Below are 16901 nucleotides of genomic sequence, written 5' to 3' on the forward strand. Positions count from 1 at the left end.
AAAAAAAAAAAAAAAAAAGAACTGTAATACCTTTACCAGAAATATTAGATTTCTCAACAAAGATCCAAATATTCTATATATTGGATCAAGTACAGGTTTCCTTGGTCAACGGTGTCAACAGACAACCCTTATCACAGCACCCACTCTTTTTATTTTTATCATTCATTACCAATAACAGCCATCACCCAGCTTTTCTACTTGTTTTACCATCTCAATACTTCAATTAGGATTTTTTATTTTTTATACATTATCTTTTTTTTTTTCTTAATGAAGTTGCACTAAAATAAGTGGAGATGTTGAAAGTTTTGGTTGTTAGTATTTACTCTACAAACAAATACCGTTTTCTCATTCTCACATCCAACAATTTAGATGAGAAGCAACTGGGATCCATTACCAAACAATAATTTATCATAGTCACTATGTGTGTTAAACAATAACTGCTGTGTTATTTAGTCAATATTTACATAAGGTAATAAATCTAATTTGCTTCCCTCAAATGATTCTACTGACATAGTGTGAGTCCAATCTCTCCAAGAACCAGTGGAATCCCACTGGCCATTAACACCTGACCAATATTCATTGTGCAACCTGTCAATATTGCTATCAGTGATAGGTTCCGTATGCTCTGTCACTTCATATTTATCGTCATCCCAGTCGATTTTATCAAGATTCAAAGGTGGAAGAGAGTTATAGATTTCTAACAGTGACAAATGGTTGGAATTGGAAGAGACTTCTTGTGCTGTACTACTTGAAGAGCCCAAGCTTCTCTCCATAGGAGTCTGGCCATTGGGCAAGTCACATTCCAGCAATCTACAGGGGTCAAGTTCCAGATATTCTGATTCATCTTTTAGATTAGGTCGTATAGAATTTTTGAGAAACCTTTCAACAAGTTCTGTCTTAGTCTGACTCAACATTGGCCTAGCTTTATGCTTGCCAGATTTTAATCGAACATCTAGACTGTTAGGAGACGGTTGCCTCTTTAATTTATCTATAATATCGCCTCTTAGTTGTGAACCAGTAGAACCACTTTTAGCTCGCAGCTCTGCTATCAACTGAGCTGTAGTCTTAACTTTTGAGGTTTTAGTTTTATCTTGCTTTGCATGGAAAGTCAAATTACGTTTGCTAGTTGAGCTCTTAAACGAGTCATTACTGTCACCACTCATATATGTAAATAAATTGTCCATCACAGATTTGGATTTGGGCAAAACATTGCCTGATTTTTTCTTTTCTAAAGTTTCCAAATTTTGGCAAACATTACGCGATATACCATTAACTGTCTTTTCTTTTGAATGTAAATCTTTAACATATTTGTCAGCAGGAACTGAGCGTTTGGCTGGAGGTGCACCACCCGAATCGTTACAAGTCCGTTTTCTATTAGATAATTTACCTTTGGGTGTAGGTTTTTGATCATTCAATGTGCCAGCATTAATGCGATCCCTGGAATGATTTATTATAGGAGAACATTTCCCTGGATGTAGTGAACCAACTTTTGATAATGAGTTTTTTTCCTTTGACATACAATTACGCTCAGTACTTCTTGTTGGACTATACGTCTGATTACTCATTAGATTATTTTCACAACGGCCGTCAGAAGAGGCACTGTTCTTAAAGGGACCATTCGGACAATTACCTTTAGGGGTTGAAGATAATGGTATACTTGGACTATGTTGTTTTGGAGTTAAAGATGAAGGAAGGCCTGCCCTTCGAGGGCACATAGTTTTAGGGGATATCGGTCCTTTAGGGGTTGACGTTAATGGTGCGACACCTCGTAAAGGACAAACAGATTTAGGAGATATATTTGATCGTTGAATACCATTAGGATCAACTTTCAAAGATGTTGGATGTAATCTTGGAGTTCCTGGTGTTGCATTGACTCGTAAACATGGAGAGTTGTTTTTGCTCGACACAGCTATTCCACATGGACTAGATTTCACAAGGCCTGGGGAAAAACGAAGGGATGCTGGACTAACTGGCATAGAGCCAGCAGATCCAGTTAAAACAGTCATTCCTGGACTTGGAGAATTGGTATTTATCCGTTCTCCATTGACAGTGGTGCCATCTGTTGGTGGCGAGATGAGTTTCTGCCAGCTCCGAACCAGTCTCTTGGCTCGCCGCGCCAGATCATCATTTGTAGTCTTTTTACGGAGTTCATTGACCAATTTCCCCAATCTAGTTTGCTGTAAAAATACACAAAAAAAAAAGTTTAAGATATATAAAATAAATAAAATACTAAAACATCTTTAACTATATTCAATCCCCCTCCCCTTTAAATATTACAAGTTAATATTTATACCCATATGAGTAGCCCTTTTAATATACTATCTGACACCACAATTTCTATTAGCTTTATATCAACTCACAAAATTATTCTAATACAGTTTTAGAATTGAACAATTGGAATGATTTATAGAAATTGGTAAAACTGGATTAACAGAATACTCCTTTGTCTCATTTCCTCCATTTATAAACAGATTAAAGACTTATGCTAAGGGTACAGAAGAAAAAGAAATGTATCAATTTGAAGTTCAACTCAAAAAGTAAAAGCAAACTAAAGCACTTTCCTAGAATAGACAAAAGTAAAACGAATATTTTAAATATTCACACTTATCTGTATAAAATGTATAAATTTACATAAATTAAGCGGTTCTCAGGATTCAGTTAAATAACTGGTCAAGTTGTAATGAGACAATATAGGGCCATAAACTTTTGATGGCACACGGGCATTCAATTGACATGGGGGTAGAGTTGGGTTTCAATGATAAGAAGTCAGTTTAAAAGGATATTTGATTGTAAATTATGCCTTCTTTACGTGTGAGGAGAGATAAGAAGGGTGAGTTACAAGTCAAAAATGAACTGAAAAAATAAGCACAAAAAGTAAAAATAGATATTTAAAAGAAAAAATTCCTATTAAGGAGGAAATATATTCACAAGCTAATGAAAAGCATACATCTTACCTCAAGTGCTTCACGTGTAATAGGGTAACTCTCCAAGGTAGCAATAACCTCCAGGACAGCAGGTATGTCCGAAACCTAAGAAAAAATAGATTTGATTAAAGAATTTGCAGAAAGTAAGCTTTCAGTTGGACTTTTTGTTAGGAACAAATCTAAACTTGAAATTTTCTGAATAAATTTAACAACTAGAAAAACAATGACAAAAAAAAAAAAACTTTCTGTATCAACTAATCCAAAAAGCCATTGAAAGAGTACAAATTGCTCATCGAATCGTCTTACTTGCAATGCAGTAGTTGAGCTATTGGTGTGTATCTACTTGTAAAGGCCTTGATTAGTAAAACTATGGTAATTATAGTCTCTGTAAGTGACAGCTAACTCAGTAGTAAGGTCAATCGAAATATATTGTACCAATCTAAAGTAAAAATAAATTTTAGAATCTTACTATAAACTGGGGTAGGGTTTGTAAAAAAAAAGAAGGAACACAGCCTTCTAAACTGATATTCTTCAGCTGTTCTTTGGACACAACCAATATCCAAAGGATTTAATAAAGAGATTAACTGAAATGCAACTGAATGCTTACTTACTAAACATTCCTCATAACTAAACTTACACAATTTGTTATCAACCAATAATTTTAATTGTTCATCATATTCACAGAACTTAGCTCCCTTAATTTACTAATTATACCAATTTAATTATACAACTAAACTCAAATCATCTGCCCTCAAAATACAATGACACCAGTTTTAGAAAGTGAAGAAGAGAACATAATTGTTCAAAGTATTTTTGTAGTTTAAGGTAAAAATTACATAAAATTCCAAATACAGGCATCTAAACTTTTATGCTATAAATTTTTCCATTTGGTTATAAAAAAAAATTAAAGAGAAAGAGAATCTACTAGAATATAAATTTCTTTGGTGCAAGGTTAATTCTGAAGAGGAGAGGCAATGTCGAAATGTAATCAAATCCTTTCTTTCTTTGATTCAATCAGCATTGCTGCTATTTTAGCCATCAACATTAAAATTCACTTTCCACCAATTACTAATTAGAAATGAAAAGTTATTAAATATCCTGTTACTTTAAACCATTTAAGCTTCAGAAATATGTTTACAAATACATCATTAAATCTTTTCTATCCCACAATACATTAGTTTCTATACCAGTTTAACAATGAGAGCCACTCCAATAGTTTTAAGGTTAGTATAATTACAGCACAAGTAATTTGCATGTCACTATAGATATAGTATAAAAAGAAAAAAAAAATCAATCAACATTTAATTATATACATGGATTTAAGCATCTAAAAAATAAAAAAAAGTGAGGGGGGGGGGCACTTAAATTGTCAGTACTTTTGAAAACTGGTTTTATTGAAATTTACTTGACCTGTTTTCTAAAAGGTACAAATTGAAGTTAAAAAAAAAACACCTTTAAAGAATTAATATCTCTATTAATCTTTAAAGGTGGTGTTAAAATTCTGAAACCTTGAAGATCATACAAACTCACTTTTAGAAGGGAAAGAAATAGAATTCTAAATAACAAGGAGTTAAAAGGAAAAAAAATCATTTCTGAAAATTGCTTGCCCTTGATCAGCCCTGATCTATCAGATGTAGAAATCAAAGGGAAACCCAACTCATTTTTCTTCAGACTGTAATACCCATGGAGTTTTATTTCTATTTTAAGATGAGTATGACAAGCTCAAAATAAAATGGGTCTCAAAAAGTCACACCAGATCTATAACATGTTAAGCTGGACCTATATGGCATGCTTTAAATGCAATAACGGTTTCCCTGAATGTGTGTTGCTGAAATTGGGGTATGTTTTTCATGCTGTCGAATACAATAAAACTCATAATTGACTCACAACAGTTGAGCCAATCTATGCTCAAAGGTATTCCACCCTTAATCATTGTCTTTTGAGAAATAGCTAAGACTACACAAGCATGTATTTTTGAGACAGCAAGGTTACTGGAGGAGATCTAACAGCAATTTCTCGCAAGACCTGCAAATGTCAAGGGTTATAAAGATGCTTTAATCAAACAAAAGGCAATATAATGGAACTAAACAAATTGTTCAAATAAGCAATTAAAACACTTTACACGATTTGTAATTGACATTCAATTCACCAATGTACTACCAATAACTGAGTAAGTCAACCAATTATATAAGAAAGGATTTATAATACTAAAAAAGTTCATTTATACTCTGCTAGATATCGTCCTTACTTCACCCAGCTGATTGGCTGATATTCACAACTTACAAATATCTAAATTTGTAGATCCAGCAGATGGACACTAACAAAAGAAGCAAAAATTCTTAGCTTTGTTATAATTCAAAGTTTGGTTCCAAACTTGAACATTTGAGGAAAATTGTTTTAATAGAATACTTTTCAAATGATTGGTACCAATTTCTATAAAATATCAAGGTGTATATTTCTGCAAGTTTTCCCCCACAACATTGAAATTATAACATATTCCAAAACTGCCTCAACTCATATTTTAAACCTAATTTCAATTGCTTATCAATTAGTTTGAAATACTTCACTTGCTCCCTTCATTAACATCTATTCTGATGATCAACTGTTTTTTCACTCCTGTAAACAATATTACGGGATTTTCATTTCTAACATCAACTATGCGAATAGCCTGGCCTTCAAATTCACATGGCAATTTCATTTCCATTTTCGTCAAATTTATATTCTGTACTCAGAATTTAATACACAAAAGGCATTAGAATTTACAATGTCTGCTGGGGTTAAATTACAGCAACATTCATCCTAAACCAGGACTACCATGTTATGTTGGCAAAACAATCTTTACTCCAAAGTACTGTTGCTGAATATCTCGTGAGATTTTAAAATAGTAATTTTCGAATTTAAACTACATTAGTTTAACAGTGATTATTATACCATTTTCTTCATTACAATCAACATTGTAACTTCTGAAAGAAAAATCATTGCTGAAGAAATAAAGATATGCAAAGCATCTTTGGTTAAGGACGAGAAAGTTGACATTTTTTAAATCCTAAAAGAGGACATTTCGGAACCTCCTAAAACTGCAAAACAGGTTTTCTAACATTCATAAAATAGTGAAAGATTATTTTGGTTAAAAAATACTAAACAATACAAAAAGAGCAACAGATATATTTTTAAATAAATCAAAAATTTCAGGAGTAGTAAACCAAACAGTTAAAATTAGGGTTAGGGTACAATGAAACTGCTGTCAGGATTCGGAAATTATATCCAATAAAGCAACATTCATTTAATATATTTCATTACAAAATTCCAGATGCCATCTGATAGAATTTTATTTTGAAATGAAAATTTTAATTGCATTTTAAAAAGTTGCAATACTTGAAAGTCTTTTTACATCCCATATAAAACTTCAAACAAATTTTTTTAATTATTTCAAAACATTAACAAGGCATTTGAAGAAAATTTCTAGAATGACAGAAAAAGGGGGGGGAAAACAAAAACACGATATTTCCTCCTTATCAAAATGGTAATGAAGTAAATGCTAGTAGGGTTCAATCCTTGACTAATGGTGGGGGTTTCACCTGGGCAGGTGAAGCAACATAGGTCTAAGCAGAATGTTGTCACATCAATATATTTATCTATAATGACCTAGATTATTGCCAACACATGGCCCCAAAATACACATCCTTATCACCCACTCATACACAGTATTTTTTTTTTTATATCAACTTGAGCAATAACCTAAGAATTACCTTACAAACACTGAATCCTTCTGATCATTGACACAATATAAAGAGTACAACAGCAGCAAGAATTTTAATCAAATTTTCAAAAGTTTGACTGAACAACAAGTTTAGCTGAGTGGGGTTGACAATCCAATATCTTCATGGACACATTTGACCAAAGTATTCATGATGTTTATTTACAGGAAATTACATCAGAAATAAACTAGAGAAATCTGGATTGTTATTAATAATGAAAAAAAAATCTATACCAAGAAATGCACCTTACAATATTAGGAGAATATAAAATATATTCACATTATTTAAGCAAAACCAGGAAAACAACCATTCCTACTACTTTTAACTCAATTCAATACACACCCATTACATAATACACAATGAAGTGGAATTAACAGATGGCTATTATCAAACTAAACATTGAACTCCGAGAGAAATCATATGGCTTTTGGTTAGCACCTAGAGAAAACCAGCGATTGCAAGTTCCAAATTGCTGACAATGGCTTCACATCATATCAATAACTGCAAGATGAGCAAACTCGTTTAAGCAATCAACATTTAGAAAAAATCTAGTAAGATTGAGCATTTAAAAGCTGATTGCCTAAAATATCAGATATAATAAACTGATTACAAATATTTAATAGGTAAAGGCCACCAATTTATTTTATAAAGATATTATCAACTGTATACAAAGAAAAATAGCCTTAAGACATACAAAACCAATGTCACTAACAGAATAGCCAGAAATACCAAAAGTCAATTGCAAAAGAAAGAAAAAAAAAAAGCCAAAGTAAGAACATAAACGTTTGAAAGCTATCTGTAAAGTTATCAACACTGGACATCTCTAATTTATATTAGGGAGCACACAGCTCATTATGGTATAGCAGCGCATAGCCTGGATGGCTGTGAAATGTCACATGGAACTTGAAAAGCTTTATTTTTTTTGTATGCTCAGAGGGTTTTGGCTGGTGCAGACATGCATACAGAGTAAGCAAAAAAAATCATAATTAAATATCATTTAACAGATGTCTTTGAAATGACTGCAATTAAAAATTTCACTTAAAAGCTTTTTAAAACAGGAGCTTATCTAACAATATATTTTAGATTAAAACCTTTAATATTCATGGAAACCATTTCAATATCCACATAGTTTTTGACCAGATTGTACAAGAGGGAGGAAGCAAATTTTAAGCCAAATATTTTCAAAAACATCTGAACCAAAATGACCATGTTCGACTGGACAGCAATTACTTTTATGCAAAGTTCACTCCAATGACAAAACTTCATGACCATTTATTAAAACAAATTACAAATACTGATTTTCTGAGCCATCCTCATATCAAAAATCCTGGTATGAAGAAAGGAGAAAAGAAAGGACACTTCCATGATGGCTGGTCATTGGATATTATATGAAACCTTTAATGACAACTAAGCATGTGCTTTAAAAGGTTAAGTTTCCATCTGAGAGGAAAAAGACAAGATATGAACAGAAGCTGAAGCATCTAACACCATAAATCTTTCAACTGCCAGTACCATCACTATTTTCATTCAGAATAAAATATATTTTCTCTGAAGAAAATAAAAGCATCTTAATATCAGTTGTGAAAATATCCCAGAAAATATTTAACATAAAAATTCTGTAGTCTTCTCAGGATCTCAAGAAGGTCCTGTATTTTCTAATGAAATATTTCCTCCAACTCAGTAAATCATATCCTCCTACAAGTGAAACAGATCTGAAAACTCAATGAAATGACAAAACTGGAATTCGAGACTCTGGCACTAGCAAGTCAAGTGCACTTTCTACATCACCCCCCTCACACACGACGTAAAACGAACACAGGGGCTGGGGTGGAATCATCATCGTTCAGTCCTGAGCAAGTTTTGTGGCAGATACACTTCACTCACAGCCGGAAAGGGGTTGTGCTTTCCCCCACCCTCCTATATATATTTATATATATATATATATATTATATATATATATATATATATACACACACATACATATATATATAGCTAAATAAATCCAAATGTGAAACTGAGACAACGAACAAAAATATTCACCTATTATTTTTCTTGTTCATATTTAATAATAGCCCATGTGGAAAAAGCCAAATTAAAACAAAGCCCAGCATTTTTCTTTTTTTAATCAGATTGATCATATTATAGAGAATTAAGATTCCACCTATTATCTAAAAATGTATATGACCAGTCAAGAGTTAAGAAAATTATAAGATCAGCTTCCCAATAATTTTTCCGTGGCAGTAGGAAATGGTCTCTAAAAGCATCACATTACTAAGTGTCCTACGCTTAACTTCAAGATATTTTTTTTTATTCACGTCTCACCCGAGCTAATCTTCAGCAACACTTTTTTTATTAAAACATCTATTACCCAACCTGATGTATTCAAACACACGTAGCCGCCATCATCGTGTCTATACTGAAACGTAATTTTAATGAAAAACAACGATCGCGAGACCTTCACCACCAATGGAGAAAGCAGTTCCTTAATTATAGCAGAAATCAAAGCTCTATTTCCCCAATGAGATGGCATCCAGGCGGTATTACTATTTCTAGTTTGATATATCGTGTTCAATTTGGAGTCGCCATTAAATTCTTTCCTACAGAGTTTAACAGTACCAGTAACATACTGGATTTCACCCATCAGGTCTGATGTAAAAGGTTTAACTGCTCTGAATTATATTGTTAGTTTTAATTAATTCTGATGAGGAGACCTGATAAATTATTAAACTTTTCTCGGTCTCAAGGTGAGTACGAAATACGACTCGAATGCTAACACCGAACCATCAGCTCACTAACAGCTTTTCTATTATACTAATTAGACACTAAGGCTGGTTGAATGACCCGAAATAACTATGAAACTTCAACAAAACACTGAAATAATTTAAAATTTTACAGAGAGAAAACATTTGACTACAAAGTGAAAAAACTATTTTAAAAATGGGAAAAGGAAAAAAACAACATTAAACTGAGAAATTTCAAAAGGTGAGCAGTCACCGTAAATTGGATACAAAAAAATATTTGGATAGGAAAGTAAAAAGAAAAAAACATTCAAGTTTACAAAAATTACGACCCGCAAATTGAGAGAGAAAAAAAAAATCGTGAAATTCTAAAATAATCAGTTTATTCATATATTACAGGTTTAAATAGTTATTTCGGGTCATTCAACCAGCCTTAGTGTCCAATTAGTAGAATGGAAACTTATTTGAGCTGATTTACTTGGTGGTAGGACTCAAGTTGCATTGAGACCTGGAAGGGTTTAATAATTTATCAGGTCTCATTACCAAAATTGGGAAATTTAAAATAATTAAAACAATATCACTCAGAACAATGAAACCTTTCACATCTAAACGATTTTCGTCTTCAGACTAGAGAGGTGGAACCAGTATATTACTGGTACTATTAACTCCGTAGGAAATAATAATTTAATGGCCACTCCAAATTCAACACGATATATCAAACTGGAAAATCATAATTATTGCTGGATAGCAATAAAACAAAATGCATTTAAATGCAAGAAACAACAAACAGTAGCAAGCAAGCCACGGGTAGGTTTTCACGTTATTGCAGTAGTATTATTCAATAGCTCGAATAGCCATTATATCTAACATATAGACACACACACATTACATATTACACATACACAGTTTTACCCGAAGTTAGCAGAATAATTACGATAAAGTAAATTAGTCTGAAGAAATTACTTAAAACAGGAAGGAAGATACAAATTGATGTGAAAAAGTTATTAGAAATTGCTTCTGAGGATATTTTCGCCCAAAAGGTCAAACAGTACATATTAACAGGCTTTTTTTTTTTAATTAATTTTTAAATCAATGTGTTGACTAGGAATAACCTCGATTCTTGTCTTAATTAGTTCTAAGAATGGATACAAGCTTGGCGTGAAATCAATAGATAGCCATATCTCAAGGTATGTTTTACTTATCGATAAACTTATAAACCCTCAGAAAATAAGATTTATTACAGAAAAATTATATATTAATATTTCACTGTGATAGATCCTTAACAAAAAAAGGGATACCAAACACAAATATTACGATATTAGAAATCTAAGTCGTATGCTTTGAGGATGAATGATGGAGTTGATGCTGGCAATAAAAAATCGAGAAGTTTATTTCCTTCAAACTTATAAACAGCTGACTCATTAAGATTCTTCCTTTAAAACAACGCGAACCCTAAACTAATAAGAGCATCATATTTCCATCCGAATGGATAGGAACAATGAGGAAGGTAGTTATCCGACTTCAAGTAGCCCCACAGAAGTATGAACATATACGGCATGAAGAGAATGGATGAGACACCGAGTTACTAACAGATTATGCCAACAGACTTAAAAAGAAAAAGAACAAAACATTACCGGTGTGTGTGTGTGTGAACCAAGCAATACGACTACTAGAAGCGAGGAGGAGGAGAAAGTGGGTAGCCCGTAACTTGTCCATATGTGTGTGCGAGCCCCACTACGTGTGTGAACTCCCAAGGAAGACTTATCAGCTGATTTGCACAAGTTGCCGAGTCGTCGTCGTTCAATTTGTGCTGATGGTGGTGCTTTGTTTAAATGATTGCAGAAAATATTGCCTACGTGAAAAAAATAAAAAAACGTGGCAAAAGAAATAAAAGGTGGGGGGGGGAGGACGCAAAAACAAGAATAAAATAAAAAGAAATCAAATTTCACAATTCTAATTTGATGTCAATGAGGTGTTAGAATGGAGAGAAAAATGCTGATAAACTGCTGTGTTTATAAACCATTTTCCCTTTAGAATAAGCTTGATGGTGAATTATATATAGTAAGAGAGAAGAATTAATTTCTACACACGCAGTTAAAGCGTATAATAATTTTTTTGACTTTTTTTTAAAACTAACAAGCGTTCACATATGTAAAAATACAAATGTCTTATCTTTGTCTTCTACATTAAAGAAAAATCCACTCTTCAACTATTACAACACTAACAAAAGAAATAAACTGAAATGGGAGCTATGTGTGTGTGTGTGTGTACAGGGTGTAAATATTCACCTCCTAATAATACAACGAAAGCAAAATTTAACATTCAAATAATAGCTTTCCATTATATTCAATTCGTTGATATCACCTTCCTATTTTATTTTTGTGAAAGACGAAATCAATTTAGTAGTTCTGAAGGATAATGCGAATATGCTGGATAAATGTTAAAAGTCCAGTATGAGATTGTCTAAATATGCTTAGAGTGAATTTATAATATAAAAAATGGTGTATGCGGGCAGCAGAAGCGTATAAGGTGAATAAAACCATTCTACTACACAGCTAGAGGGGAAGAATTTGTCTTGACTCGACCATTAACAACGTGTAATACTAACATCCACCACACATATACACACCACACGTCTATATAATATGCAGTCTAAGGACACACAAACTCACTGCTTGTCTCTGGCACTCACTCACTCACTCAGTATATCTCTCTCTCTTTCTCGCACACACACATCACTGGTTATAAGGAAGTAGCAAGAGAGTGAGAGGAACAGTGTGAGTGTGTGTGTTCGCTGCTTCAGTCCTGCTGGCGAGATTTAATGTAGCACAACATATAATACACACACACACACACACATATACAACCGTCTACCACCAGCACTGAATAAAACACCTCGCTGCTAATTTAATTACAAATAAAAAAGGACAAAATAAAAAGCTTTACATTTTTTTCTTTCGAATTATAAAATCAAGACCGAGAAATAATAATAAAACAACAACAAGCCTAAGTAAATCTGAAATGTTGAATTTTGCTTCGTAGATTTAACAAGACGCAAGGAGACATGACTCCAAAGTCGGGGATCAGCTTGATGGATTTCTTAAACGTTACAATAAAAGCAGACACCTCGTAATAGACATAGCTTTTTTTGTGTACTTTATATCTTGTATTAATTAATAAAGAAATATTTCCATCCTAATACATGTACAAGCTCGTCATTATTATTATTAGCTCAACCTTTATATTACCACCATAGCTCACTACAATATATGTATATATACTGGTTATTTTCTGATTCATTATCAAGACACACATGTATATATGCTATATATTAATGCGATCTTATAATCAGCAATTCAAATATGAAACCTGAATCTAATAATTAAAGACTAGGATGAAAAGAATTAACAAAAAAACAATTTCATTTCAACAGGAACATAAAAAATAATCACCCTAGCATTAAATATATATTGCAGATTGTTAGTTATTAACTTCCGACAACTGAATAAGGATTTTAATTATTATTTTTAAGCTTAATTATTATAACAAAATCTGTCTGGATTGTTTGCTTCGACTTCTAAACATGAGAAAATAAACTTTCAATGTTCCACAGACGAATCATATACACAACCTGCATCAGAAATATACAATATTATATTATATAGACATGTATGTATATATACGCATGTATGTTATATACATGTATTTATTATAGACACACTGGTTCGAGTGAACCGTTAAACTCTAGATTTTTGTAGCTTTTCCAAAAAGATTTTACAGCAGAGAGGAAAGAAATAAACAAAATATGGGGGATAAAAAAAAGCTGCTTTAGCTTCTTTCTCTTTTATGGATAGAAATGAATAAATTATGGGCGGAAAAAAATAGTAAATCATCAACATCCGTGTAGTAGAATGGTTATTTTTCACGACTAAGCTAAGTGTGGAACCCAGGTAAAAATAAAAACCGAGATTATTAATCGTGAAGCTTCTGTCTGTCTGTCTTTTTTTTTTTTGGCATCAAATATGTCCTCGCGGTGGAGGGATGGGATTCTCAAGATGGAAAAACGAGGGGGTTTCTTTCCCCACCAGAAAGGAAATTCTTACATTGTTGTCTTCGTCAAGAGCCCTTGTAAGCCTCTCTTTTATCTCTATAGGAGAGAACTGCATTGGGTCGATGGAATACTCCTAGGTTACGGCACTTCTGCCAAGCGAGTGACCGAAGTTCAGCCACCAGAATGGCGGTCGACCATACATTGTCAGGTTTTCTAAACCGCACTGCCATCTGGGAAACCTTAGCTCTACTCTGACGTCATAAAAAGCTTGTGTGACGTCACATTCGCTGGTCTCCGGCGCACGGTCTCGAGTGGAGCATGCGTACTGCCGACAACCGTCCCGTTGCTTTTAAAACTTCAATGAGAGATGAAGATATCTCATTTAATACATATAGTTTCTATTTCGCTTATTTCATTTATAAGAAACGATCCAATTAATAAAATTACAAATAGGTTTCTATTTCGCTCATTTAATTTATAAGAAAGGATCCGATTAATAAAATTACAGTCGCAGTAGAAAGATTAAATGTTATTTAACTTGTGAGGGCAATTTATAAAGCTTATCAAATATTTTAAAACAGAAATTTGTAATTTCTACTAAATGCTAATTTAGTGTACAGTGTTATTCAAAAAGAATGAACCGATTTCATTACGCAATATTTTAATAAGGAAAAGCATAGAAAGCTCCAGCTAAGTCACAAGTATTTTCTCACAATCAACTTTTATTTCCTGTCTTACAAGTGTTCAATGTGGTCACCACCTGCAACACGGGCAACATCAATTCGTTAAGAGAATTTCTCCCACACGCGTATTATCACAATCAACTGAGTTGATCGCTGTTGTTATTCGATGTTTAAGGTCATCGCAGTTAGTGGGCAGCGGTGGAACATAAACCCACAAGAAAAACAAAAATCACACACGGTGAAGTCTGGGGATCTCGCAGACCAAGCACAAAGTGCAAGGTCTTAGGCCCCTAATCCATCGCTGGGGCACTTTTTCATATAAAAAAGCTCGAACCATCGGGTGCCAATGGGGCGGTGCTCCAGCTTGTTGAAAAAGTCATGTGAATCTGCTTGTAATGAAGCGAAGAGCCAGTTTTGGAGCCCATCGAGATATGTTTGTCCTATAACGATGTTTTCTTCAAAGAAAAAGGGACCATGAACCTGGTCCCGAGTCACAGCACAGAAAACATTCACCGTAGGAGAATCTCTTTCATGCTCAACTGTTTCACGCGGGTGATCTGTTCCCCCCAAAACGCACATTGTGATGCTTGACTGTGTCGCTCGAGTGAAAGTCACTGCTTCACTAAAAATAGTAGAAAGATTAAATGTTGAACAGCATTAGAGTCTATAAAGCTTATAAAATATTTTACTTTTAAAACAGAAATTTGTAATTTCTACCAAAAGCATTTAGTACATTTATAATAGGGGAGAGGACGTTAAAACATTTCCCCCACTAAATGAGGGCATAAGTAAATATTCAGTCGTCGTTAATATTTTAGATTAATAGCAGAAACTGTGATAGCTATCTAGCAGCAAAATGAAATTAATTGTATCAATATAATAATATAGCGTCTTAGAAAATAACTTTTTACGATAAATTGGTTGTTATTAGAAAATAGCAATATGGTGAAAGTGCGATTGTGGTTACTTCTTAGTAAAATTACGAAGATTACGAGATGGCTATAAAGAAATAACAACAAAAAATTTAAAGAACTTGGAAATGTCTATCTTTTGTATATCTCATTTCTTTTTGAATGGGATCAAATGCTAATTTGTTTTTTTTTACTGAAAAGTGGGATTCGAAACCGGAACGATGTCCTATCAAACTAAAAGCATTTCGCCAAGTATCTGGCCGTCTCCACGCCCTAGTTTTTTCATAGTGTAAAGGTGAAATGGGAATGATGTTACCGATTGGGTCGGGAAAGTTTTTTCTTTTAATATCTATTAGGGAAGGATTAACGATTTGAATAATTAAAAACTATCGTACTTAGAATAAACCCCAATAATTATTTCGGAACTATTTACAAGCAAATTAACTGTGTAACGAAGTCTATACACACACACACACATGCCAACAATCTTTAGATATTTATATTTTTTGTGGACCGTAGTAAAAAATATTTGGTCGCCAGAAAGGCATAGGGCACTTTTAAAACATTACTAGTAAAACAATAATATTAATATTTATAGAATATTTATAAAATCTTGAGATATGGTGGTATATATGTAGAAAGTATATATACACAATGTGTGTAAATATACATGTATTATGTATGTATATATATACATTGTGTGTATATATATATATATATACACACACACACACATTATGCGTGTATATATATGTGTATGTCTATATATAATGAATATACACATTATGAGTGTAATGTACATGTGTATACATACATAATGTGTATATATCACTTATTTAGAACAGGTAATTGAGTAAACAAAAACATTAAAGTAGAAAACAATAAAAATATAAAAACAAAAAGAAGTTGTATATACATAGTTTCCGCTAGGTGTCGTTTGCGCATGAAAGTTGGAGAATAGTCAGTATGAACACGAGAGCTCGTCGAAGCACGGGAGGTAACTGTTAAAGCCTTGTACAACCTTGTTAAACCGTGACCAGTTATTTTCCAATAGAAGCAGCACGGCCGACCATCCAGCTAGCCAGCCGCCTGTTAGACTCTGCCAATCGGTGCTCACCGAAAAAGTTCCCTTTGCTTAAATAATCTTGACGCATTAGCATCTTAGCTTGAGCAAAATATATGGTGATGAAAATTATATTATCATATTAAGGGCAATTATTATCGAAATGTTTATCTAATTATTGGGTGAAAAAAGTAAATTTTAATAATTTATTAAGCTACTTAACTGATGCGTCGTTTTATTGAGCATATTATTTAATTAGTGCGTGTTTAAAATTAATCTGGGTTAAGGAGTTATATTGACTGAGTTTAAAGATTAATTTGAAGATTTTATACAAACTTTAGTTGCATTAATAAACTTTCATTGATAGTAAACGCTGAAATTTATGTCGATCTATTACAATTATAACAATATGAATAATATTTAGGTTGGATTGTACTAAAATTGAAGATTATTTTATTTTCATTATTTTCCAGTACCGCTGCATAAAAAATTATAATTTTAATCGAAGGTTTTGATCAATACAAGGAACTAAAAGGCTCCAGAGGAAATCGAAGCTTATACATATGTTGAAAACTTAAATATATCAAGCCATAATGATCAAACAATAAAAACATTCGTGTGCGGTGGAGTGCTTACTTAACCCGGAACGATTAGTCAGCCCAAATCAAAACTAATTGACTTATGTAATATTCACTTAAAGACGAACATTTATTCATGATTTTGTTGTGGCATCTTACTTACAGAGATAAATTCCTCTGTGTTACACCCTTTCA

General features: G+C 32.9%; 1 protein-coding gene across 2 annotated transcripts; it reads right to left on the minus strand.

Annotated features, from left to right (window-relative positions):
* Positions 1-165: 165 nt before the first annotated feature.
* On the minus strand, positions 166-16177 carry LOC106868293 (mediator of RNA polymerase II transcription subunit 26). 2 transcript variants are annotated; one of them, XM_052970291.1, is made up of 3 exons: positions 15982-16177; positions 2955-3029; positions 166-2177 (listed from the first exon to the last, which is right to left on the minus strand). In XM_052970291.1, exon 3 carries the CDS (start codon positions 2004-2006, stop codon positions 450-452), a length of 1557 nt encoding a protein of 518 aa, XP_052826251.1. In that variant the 5' UTR covers positions 2007-2177; positions 2955-3029; positions 15982-16177; the 3' UTR covers positions 166-449. The 2 variants fall into 2 exon arrangements, with proteins under 2 accessions (XP_052826251.1, XP_014768970.1); XM_014913484.2 differs by lacking the exon at positions 15982-16177 and adding an exon at positions 13524-13731.
* Positions 16178-16901: the final 724 nt, after the last annotated feature.

The sequence above is a fragment of the Octopus bimaculoides genome, chromosome 8 (assembly GCF_001194135.2).
Source record: "Octopus bimaculoides isolate UCB-OBI-ISO-001 chromosome 8, ASM119413v2, whole genome shotgun sequence".
Lineage (NCBI taxonomy): Eukaryota > Metazoa > Mollusca > Cephalopoda > Octopoda > Octopodidae > Octopus > Octopus bimaculoides.

Coding starts and splice junctions, on each gene's coding strand:
- LOC106868293 (XM_014913484.2), bottom strand. CDS start 13,586: ATGCAGTTCTCTCCTATAGAGATAAAAGAGAGGCTTACAAGGGCTCTT. Junction 3,030..13,523: donor CTCTTGACGAAGACAACAAT/GTAAGAATTTCC, acceptor ATTTTTTCTTAG/GTTTCGGACATACCTGCTGT. Junction 2,178..2,954: donor TTACACGTGAAGCACTTGAG/GTAAGATGTATG, acceptor GTATTTTTACAG/CAAACTAGATTGGGGAAATT.